This window comes from Bactrocera tryoni, chromosome 1, assembly GCF_016617805.1.
Source record: "Bactrocera tryoni isolate S06 chromosome 1, CSIRO_BtryS06_freeze2, whole genome shotgun sequence".
NCBI lineage: Eukaryota > Metazoa > Arthropoda > Insecta > Diptera > Tephritidae > Bactrocera > Bactrocera tryoni.
This window is the reverse complement of record NC_052499.1, coordinates 57309453-57323504: the sequence shown is the minus strand read 5'-3', so window position 1 is coordinate 57323504 and position 14052 is coordinate 57309453. Positions and strand designations below refer to the sequence as shown.

The 14052-nt window shown below is 32.9% G+C and overlaps 1 protein-coding gene across 1 annotated transcript in view; it reads left to right on the top strand.

The window, feature by feature from the left end:
* LOC120782616 (putative uncharacterized protein DDB_G0283051) overlaps window positions 1-4783 on the top strand; it is a 47539-nt gene extending 42756 nt beyond the window's left edge. Inside the window, exon 3 of the mRNA XM_040114985.1 lies at window positions 4676-4783. Within this exon, the coding sequence (XP_039970919.1) occupies window positions 4676-4783 (108 nt within the window). The remainder of the gene's footprint in view (window positions 1-4675) is intronic.
* The last annotated feature ends 9269 nt before the right edge of the window (window positions 4784-14052 follow it).

Genomic DNA, 14052 nt, shown 5'->3' with positions numbered 1-14052 from the left:
TTAACACATTGGAAGAAAGTAAGGATAAAAGAATCGATTTTTTGAAGCTTCTAAAGCATGCTTCCAAATTCGAGCGATAATAAATAATAATACATGAAGCTTATGTACATATGTATGTCTATGCTGTTATCGCTTTTTTAGAATATTGCAATTTGTATATTTGTATGTATTATACATATATATAAGTACATCTTTTAGGCGCTTCACCTAATGATAAGATATATGCATAGAAGCATAAATATTTCTAAAAATAAACATACACGCTTATAATCACATTGAATTAAGTCTATCGATTTTTCACTTAAAATTACCAGAAACTTTAATGTAAGGCACACATTTCCCCACCAAAACCTCACTTCAAACCCCTCTTATTTTTATTTTTGGGCATTTCGTTAGAAACTTATTTGTTGTTATCAAACTTGTTATAAATATGATTGTAGTATTTGTGAAATATTCACTTGACATTGTGACCTTCGCTATCATACTCGTATCAAAAATTGTACGAGCCATTATTACACAAACAAGAAGAACATTGGCGGACTTCATGGCTTTCTCGGTGCCCTCTTGATGATGGTACAGTGTGGTGACGTCAATTAATATTGGAGTAAAAGTAGTAATAAATATTCTTTAGTTATACATTTTCGATTATTTTATATAATATATTTTTTTGCTGTCATGTTGGAAAAAAAACTTGATAGGATTAAATAAAACCGATTTATAATTAATGGAATTCAGTTGAAATTTGAAAAAGTCTTAAAAATAATAATTTCTTTCCGTTTTTCACAACATGATCGATACTGTATGTGACAAAGATCTACACGTCTCAATCCTTGTCCGGTTCATCGCACTTTTTGGCCGGCAGTGATGTCAGCCTTTACATGGTCATCAACCGGAAAGTGGCACCATACCAATTAAGGGACCGGTCGTTCCAGGTGCATGCCCTTAAATCGTAATTCTTAACACGTTTACAAGGGTCGTGATGAAAAGGTGGTCTCTCATCCGAGACTGTTTTAATCTTTTCATTGGTGGTGTGTTTTTTTATGTGGCGGACCTCAAACCCAGAATTTGGAATTATCGTGAACTTCTACACATAGCTCCATCCTCCTACTGAGAGTATTTCTCAAACTTTTGAAAAAATTGTTGGGTTGAATCAAGGTTTCAGATCTGACTCTCTCTCATTAAATCAATTTACACCGACGGCTCCAAAATATATTACAAAAGCGAAAGAGTTCTTTGTTCTAATTTTGTCTATCGAGCTCTAGAATCTTTCCGCCTGTATATAATCGAACTTTTCTCTCAGTTTTGGAGACATCGAAACATCTTACTTTTCCTCTCAAGAAGCTGCCCATTTGTGAGACTTGCCGATATCGAACCACTATAGCATATACATACATAGCTACCATACAAACTGACCGATCGTAAGTTCCGGTATGCCATCGAAATAAAGATCGTTTTGTAGCCTTTATGTTATGAGAAATGCAACTGTGAAGGGTATTATAACTTCGAGGTAGTCGAAGGTTAGGTTTTATCGTAAAATATATTTCTGTCGCGAAAAGTACTCCTCTGTCGGCATACTGTGCGTGGAAGCAATTCAAGTCAAATGCACAATTGGATTTAGTGTTCGGAGTCAAGTAGTATATGGGCAAGCCGTGCGAACGCATGCTTCTTCTTTCTACATGCAGTAGGCGCAGTCACGCATAACAATAACAAAAAAGCAAAATAAAAGCGAATACGAACATTTATGACTATGCTGCCTTTGTATACGATTGTGATGGAGTACAACTCCGTAAACACTAACTAGAAGAACCTGCCAATGCAATATAGTCTAGATCAAGTCAAAATGTTCATTGGGTGCCAAGTTTCTAGAGTCACAGTGTCACCATTGCACTCATATAATATAAAATTATGTATGTATGTATGTATGTTTTGGTTAACGAGGCGGTTGGTGGTCGCATACACATCATATGTTTGTTGCCAAAGAATCGTGTGTGCAGTGAGGAACCCTGGCATAAGTCGCTAAATACTCATCCAAAATTATACGCCACAGCTATAATATACGTATAAGTGTGTATACATATATATGTATATATGTGTGTGTACGAAACGCATCTTTCATAAATATTGTTTATAATGCAATATAATAAATTGGGTAAAAGTGTCTTGTTTATAAATAGACAGAGAGACAATTTAATTGATCATTGAGATTAGCCTATATGGCCAATTATCATCACTAGGGTGCACAGCAACTTCTACACAATACACATACAATCCCATGTATACGCATAAGTGCATTTGTAGTGCTGTAATTGCACGCTTGTTCCCCATTGCCACGCCGGGGGCTGTCAGATTTGTGGTGTGGTAATAAAATGTGTGGTCACGTAGTGGTTGGCTCTCGTTTTAATTGCACTTAATCGACGTTTTAATGGCAGCAGCAGTGGCATTGACTACCGTTGTGTGCACTGCCTCATATATTTTATTTGTTTGTTTATAATTATAAATGTTTGTGCGTGTGTAGATTGTGTTTTTAATAGCGTTGTTGGCGTTGTTTTTATTTGCCATTATAAATACTTATAATAATTTGAGAGCCATTATTTTTCAAATTAAAAGAAAATTTAGAAAATTTACCCTAATTGTTTTAGGCTTTTCATATTTAAGTTAGCGCTAATCTAAAAGTCTATAAATGAATATTAAAATTGCCTTGATTTGCATAGGCATTTATTAATATGTATTATATATGTACGTACTACTGTGACCAAATTGAAAGGTGAATTTTGTCCATTTCATCTCCTTCAAAGTAATCCCCTCCCGCTGCAATACACTTATGCCAACGAATTTTCCAGACATCATAGCACTTCGAAAAATCCTCCGTCGTGATGGCCATCAGAACCTTCTGCGAATCAGCTTTTATATCCTCAATTGAGTCAAAACGGTGTCCTCGGAGTGGTCATGTGAATTTGCTGAATAGCCAGAAGTTGCACGAAGGTAAATGGGGCGAATGCGGTGGTTGCGGCGCGATATTAGTTGAAAATGTAGGAAAATGATCACGAATAACCAATGCAGTATGAGATGGTCCTTTGTCGCACTTCTTTGTTCGATAAGTTAAGACATACTTAGTAATAAAAATCGAAGAATTCACTTTTAGAGCCTCACAAAACGACGCGTATCTCAAATATTAATGAATATTTTGAGGGGAAATTTGGCATAGCTGTCACTAACAGTACTACCAACATACAGAAACAAATTTAACAATTCGAAAAACACGCAAAGTATAAATTAAAAATTCATTTTTCAATTTGATCACAGTAGTACATACATACATACATACATATGTAGCTGTCTATGTTTCGCTAAAATTTCGAGTGTGGTGAATCGAACAAACAACTGTCATAAATTAGTTCGGTTAAAATAAATGTCGTTTCGCTACTTCTCTGCTCATTATGCTTTAGCTCGTGTGGTCCTTGATCCCTAATCTGCTACAAATAACTGGTAATTGAAAATTCTTGCTTTGGAGCGACAGCGTAGAATCTCTTACAGTCTCTTATGGAACAACTCAACACATTTTGGTTAATGTTTTGGGTATGTAGCTTATTAAAACTAGGCTCCTACCAAAAGGCTTGAGTCCTTTGCAAAAACGACGTCGTGCAGAGTTCCCAATAGGGATGCTGGGAGCAGGACAATGATGATGAGTGACTTGTAGAATTTAGTCTTTCTTCGTCAAGAGAGGACTTTACTTCTCAATTACACCTGTTGGCAAGAGTTCCTCTGGGTTGGATTTCGAGGCGGACGTTGTTGTTGTTGTTAATGCTGTTCCAATATAGACGAAATTATCCACGACTTCGAAACTAGGACTGTCAACCGTAACGTGGCAGCCTAGTCGTGAGTGCGACGACTGTTTGTTTGATGACAGGAGATATTTCGTCTTGTCCTCGTTCACTGCCAGACCTATTAGCTTGGCTTCCTTATCCAGTCTGGAGAAATCAGAACTAACGGCGCGATTGTTGAGGCCAATGGTATTAATTTCATCGGCGTACGCCAGCAGTTGTACCTTCTTATAGAAAATTGTGCCTTCTCTCTATTCATGTCTGCAGCTCGAATTATTTTCTCCAGCAGTAGATTGAAGAAGTCGCGCGATAGGAAGTCAACTTGTCTGAAAACTGGTTTGGTATCGAACGGCTTGGAGAGGTCCTTCCCGATCCTGACGGAGCTTTTGGTATTGCTCAATGTCAGTTTACACAGCCGTATTAGTTTTGCGGGAATACCAAATAGTGGCATAAAGGTAGCCTCAGTGGCAAATCGATTAAGCCAGTGTTATCAAATTAATAGGCTGTTATAATCGAATAGCTTAGAATATATGGCGCTTTCATGAGATTGTATTGCGCTCGACTTAATAACTTAACAACGTTAGGCGTATATAGCCTCCGGCTCAATAAATTGGAAACCACTCTAAGAGTGTACTTATATGTATCTCCTATTTTCCATAGTGCATTTTATATTTATTGATACTGTCTAATATTAAATATTTATTTGTAAATTTGTTAAAAAAAATGACCAAAATTTCACATGTTTTTTTTTAATAAAAAATTATAGTTTTTTAAAAAAATTTCAAAATATGTCAGCAACATTTATTATAACGACTAAATTTCCTTAAAAATAATAAAATTTTCTTTATATTCAGACAAATATCCGCATCAAAGAAGAGCCTGATGATGGCACCAAAGACATACCGCCGCCAATGTGCAGTTTATCGGATATGTCCGATCATGAGGCGTCAATCGGTGAGTGAAAATAAATTGTCTTGAGCTATTCTTGTAAGGATAAATTAGTTTTTTAAAAACTAAAAATGCCAAAAATTCAAATATATTCTATTAAATTAACGAGGACTCCGACTGTAGAAGCATTTTTGCTGATGGCAACTTCAACTGCAACGCTGTCAGAAGTCAGTCGTGTATTTTATTGATAAAGAACACATTGTTTTTCCAATTTATCTGTTTAGTAGTATTTTATTTATGCGTCTGAGTGCATTAGTTAACACAATTTCTCGCATATATGTATTACATACCAGTATATAAATTATATATAATTATGTACATATGACTCTCTTGCTCCCATATCTGCTCATGTTTACGTTATTGCTTTGCAATTCTGTATTTGTGCATGTGTGTGTATGAGAAATTGCGCCATAATTTTATTATTGTTATAAGTTGTTTTGCAAATATTTCTTTTATATCGTTTTTTCTTTTATGCACTTCTGTGTGTGTTTTTTTTTTTCTTAACGTGCCGCGATAAGAAATTTCTTAGAAACCATTTAGAACGCAAATGTGCCTTTTTGTCATTTTTTTCGAAGCGATTGTGTGGCTTTTCGCGTACTCCCAGCCACTAGGCGCTGGAACCATAAACAAAATGAACATTCTTTTATTCAGCATACAAACCTCATTAAGTGGGTTTAGTGGATATATTGATGCGAAGCGACTTTCGATTTTAGGCAAACATGTGTATGTATATATACATATGTATGTATGTATGTATGTATGTGAGATTCCTTCAATTTCAATTAAACTTGTATAATAAATAAAAGTATTGTATATACAAGCATTAAAAAGTTGCAGCGAAAATGTTTATATTATTTTTCATTTCTAAGAATTTACACCCTTCGAAACTCTGATGAAATACAATTAAGGGCCCTTTAGTCAATGTCAGGATTGCAGCCACCTGTCAGTTAAGTTCTGTTTACAAAAAAGTTCTTAATCAAAATAAGAAAGTCTTGATTAAGTTAACTCGTAGAGTTGCCGTCTATTTATAATGGAACACCAACATTTTTAGCAAAATAAAATAACAAATTTTAAATAAAAATTGTTTAATTTTTTTTGGCTTAGACCATTTTTTTGGTTATTTGCGTAAAATACAGAAACAACATTTTAAATAAAAAATTTTATTTTAAACAAAAAATCATTTTTAATAGGGAAAAATTTAATTTTAAATAAATAATTAATACTAGCACCTATTTTGCTCTGTATTAAATATTTTATAATTACAGGGATATACTTAATAAGTTGCCAGCTGTTTGTAAATTTTTTTTGAAACAAAATTTATAAAATGAATAAAATATGTAATGTGGCCAACAGCTAAAAATATAAGGGGTAATTTAAATATTTTATTAACTTTATAAATTTTGTTTCAATAAAAATTTTGCGAACAGGTGGCAACCTTTTTTGAAAAAATATGTCTGACACACATATGTACATTTGTACATTTTTCTGGAAATCGTATATGTTGCTGTCTGTATTGTAATAATAATTGTCAATTTTAATGAATTCAATTCATTCAATTAGACGTTGGCAACCCTTTAAAAAATTTTATACAAAATAAATATTTCATAAAGCTATCTAGTCTGATTATTGCAAAATTTTGTTTATTTTTCAAGCACTTGATTGGCTAACAGTTATTAAACAGGTGGCAACCCTATGTGAAAATTAATTTTAACTGTAAAACCTCGCTCGTTAACACACAATACAGCTATTGTAGTTTTTATCTATGTACATCATCATTTTGTATATAATCAATTTGTTTTAAACTAAAGTTTTGAAACAAGTGGCAACCCTATCTGGTCTGTTTTGCAAAATAATTTTAACTAGAAAATCTCTTAAATCACTCTAGTTAAATATGCACATTGTAGTTTTTAGCTTACAAATTGTTTTAATAAAAATATTGAAACAAGTGGCAACTCTACTTGTTGCATTTTGCAAAATAATTTTAACTAAACAAATTTTTAAATCACTCTAGTCCAGATTGTAGTATTTAACTTACAAATTGTTGTAATGAAAGTTTTGAAACAAGTGGCAACTCTACCTTTTTTGTTTTGAAAATAAATTTCTTAAACCTCTCCAGTTATCTACACAGATTGTAGTTTTCATTTATCAAATTCTTTTAATGAAAGTTTTGAAACAAGTGGCAACTCTACATTTTTTGTTTTGAAAAACAACTTTAACCTTAAAATTTCTTAAACCTCTCCAGATAAATTCACATATTATGTTTTTTAGCTATCAAATTGTTTTAATGAAAGTGTTGAAACAAGTGGCAACACTACCTGTTTTGTTTTTAACCATTTTGATAGCACACAATATAATTTATAATTTGTATTTACAGCGATTGAAATTTAACTCCGTATACTGCAAGCGTGACTGAGTTTTTTTGCGTTACATAAATTCGTTGCAGAACCAAAATTTTACTGAATTATCAGAGTTTCGCTTCAAAAAATCTTAATATTTAGAAAACATAAGTATCTTAGAAAAGTCAGTTTAGCCATCAGCTAAAAATATAGGGTGCACATCTAGGCGCAGTATTACAGTGTACAGGTATGTAACTTATAAAGAACTCAAATCAAAACTTTGCTGTAAAATGTTGCAATTAAAAATGAAAATGTGTATTTTTGTTGTTGCGGCTTTTTTGTGAGACAAGTATACAAAATTTGTATGATAAGATAAGCACTAACATTCGCGCTCTCAAACAGACATAACATATGTACATACATATGTATATTATTATATATACCTACATACATACATACTTATGTAGTAAAGCACGCACAACAGTAGAGTAAATACATAATATGCATGGAATCAGCAACAATTGCAAACAATATGACAAAAAAAAGTGAAACAAAGTGGGAATGGAAATATAAAAATAATGTTTAGTGGCGTAATAGGTTTTTTTCGACATTAACGTCATCAACGATACAAAAGATCTTTCAAAACAGCACATTTGTATAAATATGTATCAAATTTTGAGCGTGTACCCTTATACGTAGTGCATTCCTTCATGCATACTATATGTATGTACATACATACCCTGTAGGAATGATAATTATGAACTCAAGCAGATTCCGTGAAGTTATTTACTTTCAAATAAAATTAAATATATTTTATCGATTGGCATAAACAATGCAAAAATAATTTCATAAAATTTGGATTTCTTGTCTGAAATGAGTTATGCAAAATCTTCATTAGAGGTTCAAGTTGTTCGAAAATTCCAACAGTGTATTGTATATTGGTCCTGGTGTATTCAATATTATGTGAAGAAAAATTTCATCAAAAATTTTCCTTACTACTTCAATTTTTCCTACAGGACATACATCTATTATTCACATACATATATATTCATGAGTGTTTGCAGAAAACTATGTAAATCAAATATTTGCAGATTTGAAAGGGTGTGTGACGTACACACGTTCAAGTATTCTTATTCGAAAAACTGTGCAAAATTTATGGCTGAATTTTTAAAAATAAATATTTGCAAATTGCGCTTAGTGGGGGCAAAATCACTCAGGAAAAGCTACACCGGGTTAATCCCCAAAAGCAACAGTGTGAGCAGTTGATATAAGATTCAGTGGATATGTACATACATGTGTAGTATATATACTCATCGATAATTTGGTTATAGCAACATCTTGCTTATTCATCAATATTTATTTGGTCGCCTTCAAAGCTATCCCCAACGGATGTATTCCAACGATTTTTCTAATCCTCGAAACACTTTTCATCAGCACTTTTAATAATGGCCTTCAGTTCCTTCAGCGAATTTTGTTTTATCTCTTCGATCGACTGACTGTGTTTCATGGAGCACAAATTACAGTTTGAGGAAGAAGAAATAATCACATGAAGCCAACTCTGGTGAATACGGTGGTTGATTTTTGGCTTTAAATTCGGTCGCAATCGTGGCTCGATGGAATGGTGCATTATTTTCCTGTAAAATCCATAAATTGTTCTTCCACAATTGCGGTGGGTTTCGATTAATGTTCTTACGCAAACGCCTCAATACGCCCAAATAAAACTCCTTCTTGACCGTCTGTTCTTCCGGAACAATTTCATGATGCATAAAACGTGGCATGTCTTCAATGATCTATCGACCGTCTTTGAAGGCTTAGCGTCAATTTGATCTTGTAAAGATGGCGGCCAAGATTATTTCGCAAAATTCGCCACAACGACGTCACAGATATGCCCAACGCTTGAGAACGACGTGTGAGAGACTGATTTGGGTCTTCCTCAATTGATGCGGTAGCGGCAGCAATATTCTCGACACTACGTGCACTTCTTTGTCTCACTGGCACGAGAACATTTTGTATCGTGCCTGTGGATTAAAATTTTTCCACTAGAGGCTCAATTGTTTATCTGACAGGACGATTATGAGTTTCGGTAGTAGATACATAATTTCGAGTCGTTGTTGGATCGTACATACTTATGTATATGTATATTTCGCCTCAATTTTTGAGCACCATACGTTAGATTGTTGAACAGTTTCAACATCAGATTCATAAACTCAACTTGTCACCGGTAATGATGCTTTTAATGATTGATGAAGATAGGGTTCTCAGCCTCGTTGACAGGCATATCTTTTGCGACCTTTACACTGCGTCGTTTTTGCAAAATTTTCACGTCTTTTTGATACGAGTCATGTTAAATAAGCTTTTAATATCCAAAACATTAACTAAAATTAATTGACTTCTTCCCTAAGAGATGTTGGGGATCTGTTTAAAACTTGTAATTCCCTCCGTTTGTCGACCAACGGTAAGTGAGAATGTTAGCTCGATATATGTACATACATACATACATATGTACATACTATGTATTTACATATGTAGGTATTTACTTATAAGTTTTTTGCGCTCAAATGTCGAATAAAATTTGACTACTTTTAGACTTTTGTTAAGTGAGGCATTTTAATAAAGTTCTCGTATCACTACACACATTTCCGATTTCTTTGTTTCCTTTATTTTTTTATTTATTCATAATTCCACTAATCATTTTAGCTTTTATTGTTGTTTATAATTCCCTTCTTCAGTTCCAAATTCTTCCACTCATTCATAATTATTTTATGTACATTCATTTGCTGGTACTTATATAAGCATACATACATACATATGTATATTGTATTTCCCGATTTTTTGTTTGTTCCATTTGCTTTTATTAAAAGTCACGTCGTTTATTTCCGGTCTTCCAGCGCCAGCGTCGACCGTTTGCCCGGTTACCCGGTTTGCGTTGCTACAATCGCATTTGCATTTAAATAATACCTATGTACTTAAATAGATACATATGTATGTATGTATAAGTATATAAGTATGTACATATGTAAGTAAGCACACACATTTTATGTGATACACCAGAGTTGAGGCGGCGGTGGCGGGGTTAGATGTAAATTTCTGTTTGGCATACGCAGTTTGACAAGTCCCTAATAGTAGTGATGGAATATGTTGAGCCCAATCTTTGTAAATACATATACTTATGTACATATGTGTGTACTGTTTGTTGAGCTATCATATAAGCTTTAGTGCTAATCATTATTTTGCTCTTAAACACTGCCACGATTTATGCTTGTAATTAAAATGGTTGAAGATTCTGATTACATTTACAAAAAATTTCTATAAAAGAAAAATCATGGAACAATCTTAGAGTTTACTTACACACAGTAGGAATTTTTTGGTCAAGGGTATTCTCGTTAAAGATTCTTAAGGCTCATAGAGAAAATATAAATGCTACGAACTATATTTTGACGACCAAAATCTGAACTCAGGACTGGGATGCTAATATTTCAAAGCATGAAAACCTCTTTTTCTAATCAGCTACTAAACATATGGTATTTCCCTAATTTAGTTTAAGTGGTATTATCAGTCTGGAATGGGCCTATAGTCGGAGTTTTTTATGTGAGGCCTTAAACCAGTGGAGGGAAGCGTTACCAGACCAATTTTTAAGATTCGAGACAAGACAAAAGTCACAATTGACCAAATCTGTCTAATAAGGTAAGAAAACGAAGATTTCTGCTGTGGAAATCTCTCTCTCTCTCTCATTAACATACTAGAAGACATGTTGTTCCAATTAATGTTGTTCCATGAATTCCGTGAAATCCTGTTGCTATGAAAAAGCAATTTTTGAAAAAAAAACAAAAGGAAAATAGCCTTAGGTCCTAACGACTTTTAGATTCTTAATGTCAACCAAAATTTGTAGAATTATTCCAATAAGAGGCTTAGAAGATGCTTTTAACATCATTTTCGAGCTTCATTTTCTTTTACGTTTTCGAAGAATGATATGAGGCAAGTTTTCTACTATTCCACGAAGCTCACTGAACACTTTATGTTAATTATATGCTTACGGTTTTCATAAAGTAGATTATTTAAAACACTTAAGCAGAATCCTTAAATTCTATGATAAGTGTAATATATTATATCAACTGACTGTGTAATTTTCCCAATAGCTAATAGCCAGCAAAGAAATAACTGTCAAAATATTTCTGTACTGTCACATTTTGCAAAAAAGTAGTTTCCTACTGGGCCTTTACCATATAGGGTACTAACTCAAAACACATAAGATATGCAATCAATCGCAAAAAAGATTGAAGACAGTGTCCAAACTAAGTACCTACCTTATCTTAATTCTTAATTGGTTATAATTTTAGTTCTATTAGTCAGATTCGTATCTTTATCAAAGCAAAGTCTGGATAATCAGTCAACTTAATGAAAGTATAAAAGTATTTAAAAAATACTATAAATATATTATGTACTTATATTGATCTGATATCTAGTTTTCTTCTCTTTTATTATGTACATATGTACTATATGTACTTATTTGTACATACATACATATGTATGTCGCGTGGAGAGAGTGAGAGTTACCTCACTTCAGATTATCAATTGAAAACACATTTATATTTTCGAGTATGAATTCATAATATCAGTTATAGTTTTGTGTACCCTACTCGAAAAAACTTTAGATAATATGGAGAATTGTTTGTAAAACGACTAATAAATGATATATTGGTAGTTAGGTTGAGAGTATGAGAGAGTGAGTGACAATTTATAGCATTGACGAGCTGCATACCCAAAAAGTAACCAATATGTGTTAAGTCGATCCATTGAAAATCACTCTGATGCCAAAAAAATTTTATTGATTCGGTCTCCCAGTCCGGGTAATTTTTGATCAGTTGGTAAAATAAGATTTTCACAAACAAATATTGGCTATGCTTATCTCAATATTAGTATTGTATGATAACTAAACATTATTTTATTGGAAATAAATTCGCAAAGCTCCAATCACTTATGTAAATACATACATATATATGTATATCATATACATATATGTGTGTACATACATACACATACATATGTATATATTATATGTATCTAACATCTAAAAGATCTATTTTTTACAATTCTTCACACCAAAATGTAAATATTTATACATATGTACGTATATTTAAAACTATCGCAGAAAAGTAGACAACTTAAACAACAATTCCGAATAAACATTTATGCAATGCGTATACATATATACCTAGTTATTTACCATAAAACCGTGCACACATTTACATAGACTTTTATCGCAATATTTCAATCTTAAACTTTTCAATGTCAACATAAAGTTCAGTGAGTCTACCGTGGTCGTTTCAGAAGCTACTGGAGAGACAAAACCGACATACATATTTACATATAGTAGTCAAATGCCGTTATAGTTAGCACTATGTACATATTTTCTGGATTTGTAGAAATATATTATATAAATATTTTCTTACACACATTAGTATTAACGGGCACTCAAGTTTAAGTAAAATAATTTTCTTTGACTTTAAATTGAAAAGCTATCAATTAGGATTGAGTACTTTTAGTAAAACCTACCAACGAAATGTAGTATTTTCAGTCAAAAAAGAGAAAGAAATAAATATTTTTAACCCTTAAGTTACCTAGTACCCAATTGTATTTAACTATGTTTTTATAAAATAATAAACAAACAACTAATTGTAAAAAGTCGGTAAGAACTCATCAAGGTGGAAATGAGTATAAAATTTGAGAAAGCAATGGAAATAGTTTGCTATAAATTATGCAAATTGAATAGAAAGAAAAGTAATTGCTCACTCTTTGAGTGATCAAAGTATCCAAATCTTGCTTGTTTCCCATCTTCGGCCTGAAGCTACTCAGCTTTATAGTTGCCATCCATCATATGAAAGATATTTATTTATTATTATTTGTTATTATACCCTGAACAGTGTATATTAAGTTTGCCACGAAGTTTGTAACACCCTGAATTAAGCGTGAAGCGGAGACCTTATAAAGTATATATATAAATGATCGGTATTTTGAGCTGAGTCGATTTAGCCATGTCCGTCTGTCTGTCTGTATATATACGAACTAGTCTCTCAGTTTTTAAGATATTGACATTTTCTCTTCAAGAAGCTGCTAATTTGTCGAAACTGCCGATATCGGACCGCTATAACATATAGCTGCCGTACAAACTGAACGATCGGAATCTGGTGTTGGTATAGAAAACTTTTGCATTTGACAAGATATATTCACGAAATTCGGTATAGATTATTTTCTAAGGCAATAATGTAATCTCCGAAGAAATTGTTTAGATCGGTTAACTATAGCATATAGCTGCCATACAAACTGAATGCTCGGAATCAAGTTCTTGTATGGAAAACTTTCACATTTGACAAGATATATTCACGAACTTTGGTACAGATTATTTTCTAAGGCAATAATGTAATCTCTGAAGAAATTATTCAGATCGGATTACTGTAGCATATAGCTGCGATACAAACCGAGTGATCGGAATCAAGTTCTTGTATGGAAAACTTTCGCATTTGACGTGGTATCTTCACAAAATTTGGCATGGATTACTGCTTAAGGTTATATAATATAATCTTCGAAAAAATTGTTCAGGTCGGATTACTATAGCATATAGCTTCCATACAAACTGAACATATGTATAGGTACTAAAATAAATGCACCTGTAATGGGTATATTAGCTTCGGTGCAGCCGAAGTTAAAGTTTTTTCCTGTTTTTTATGTCAGCTATCGATAATTTTAGCCGGTTGCTTGTTCGTTTCGCTACTCTCTAAAGTTAAAAGGAGTTTAAAAAGATTTTTATTTAAATGCCAATACAATAGGAATAGCTAGAGTTAAATTAGATTACCCCTGCATAGTCAGGTGGCATAATAGTTCTATCGCCATCCCAGGCTTCAACCAGTGTTCATCTTAAAGGTCGAACCAGAGTTTGTGTCGAGCAAAGG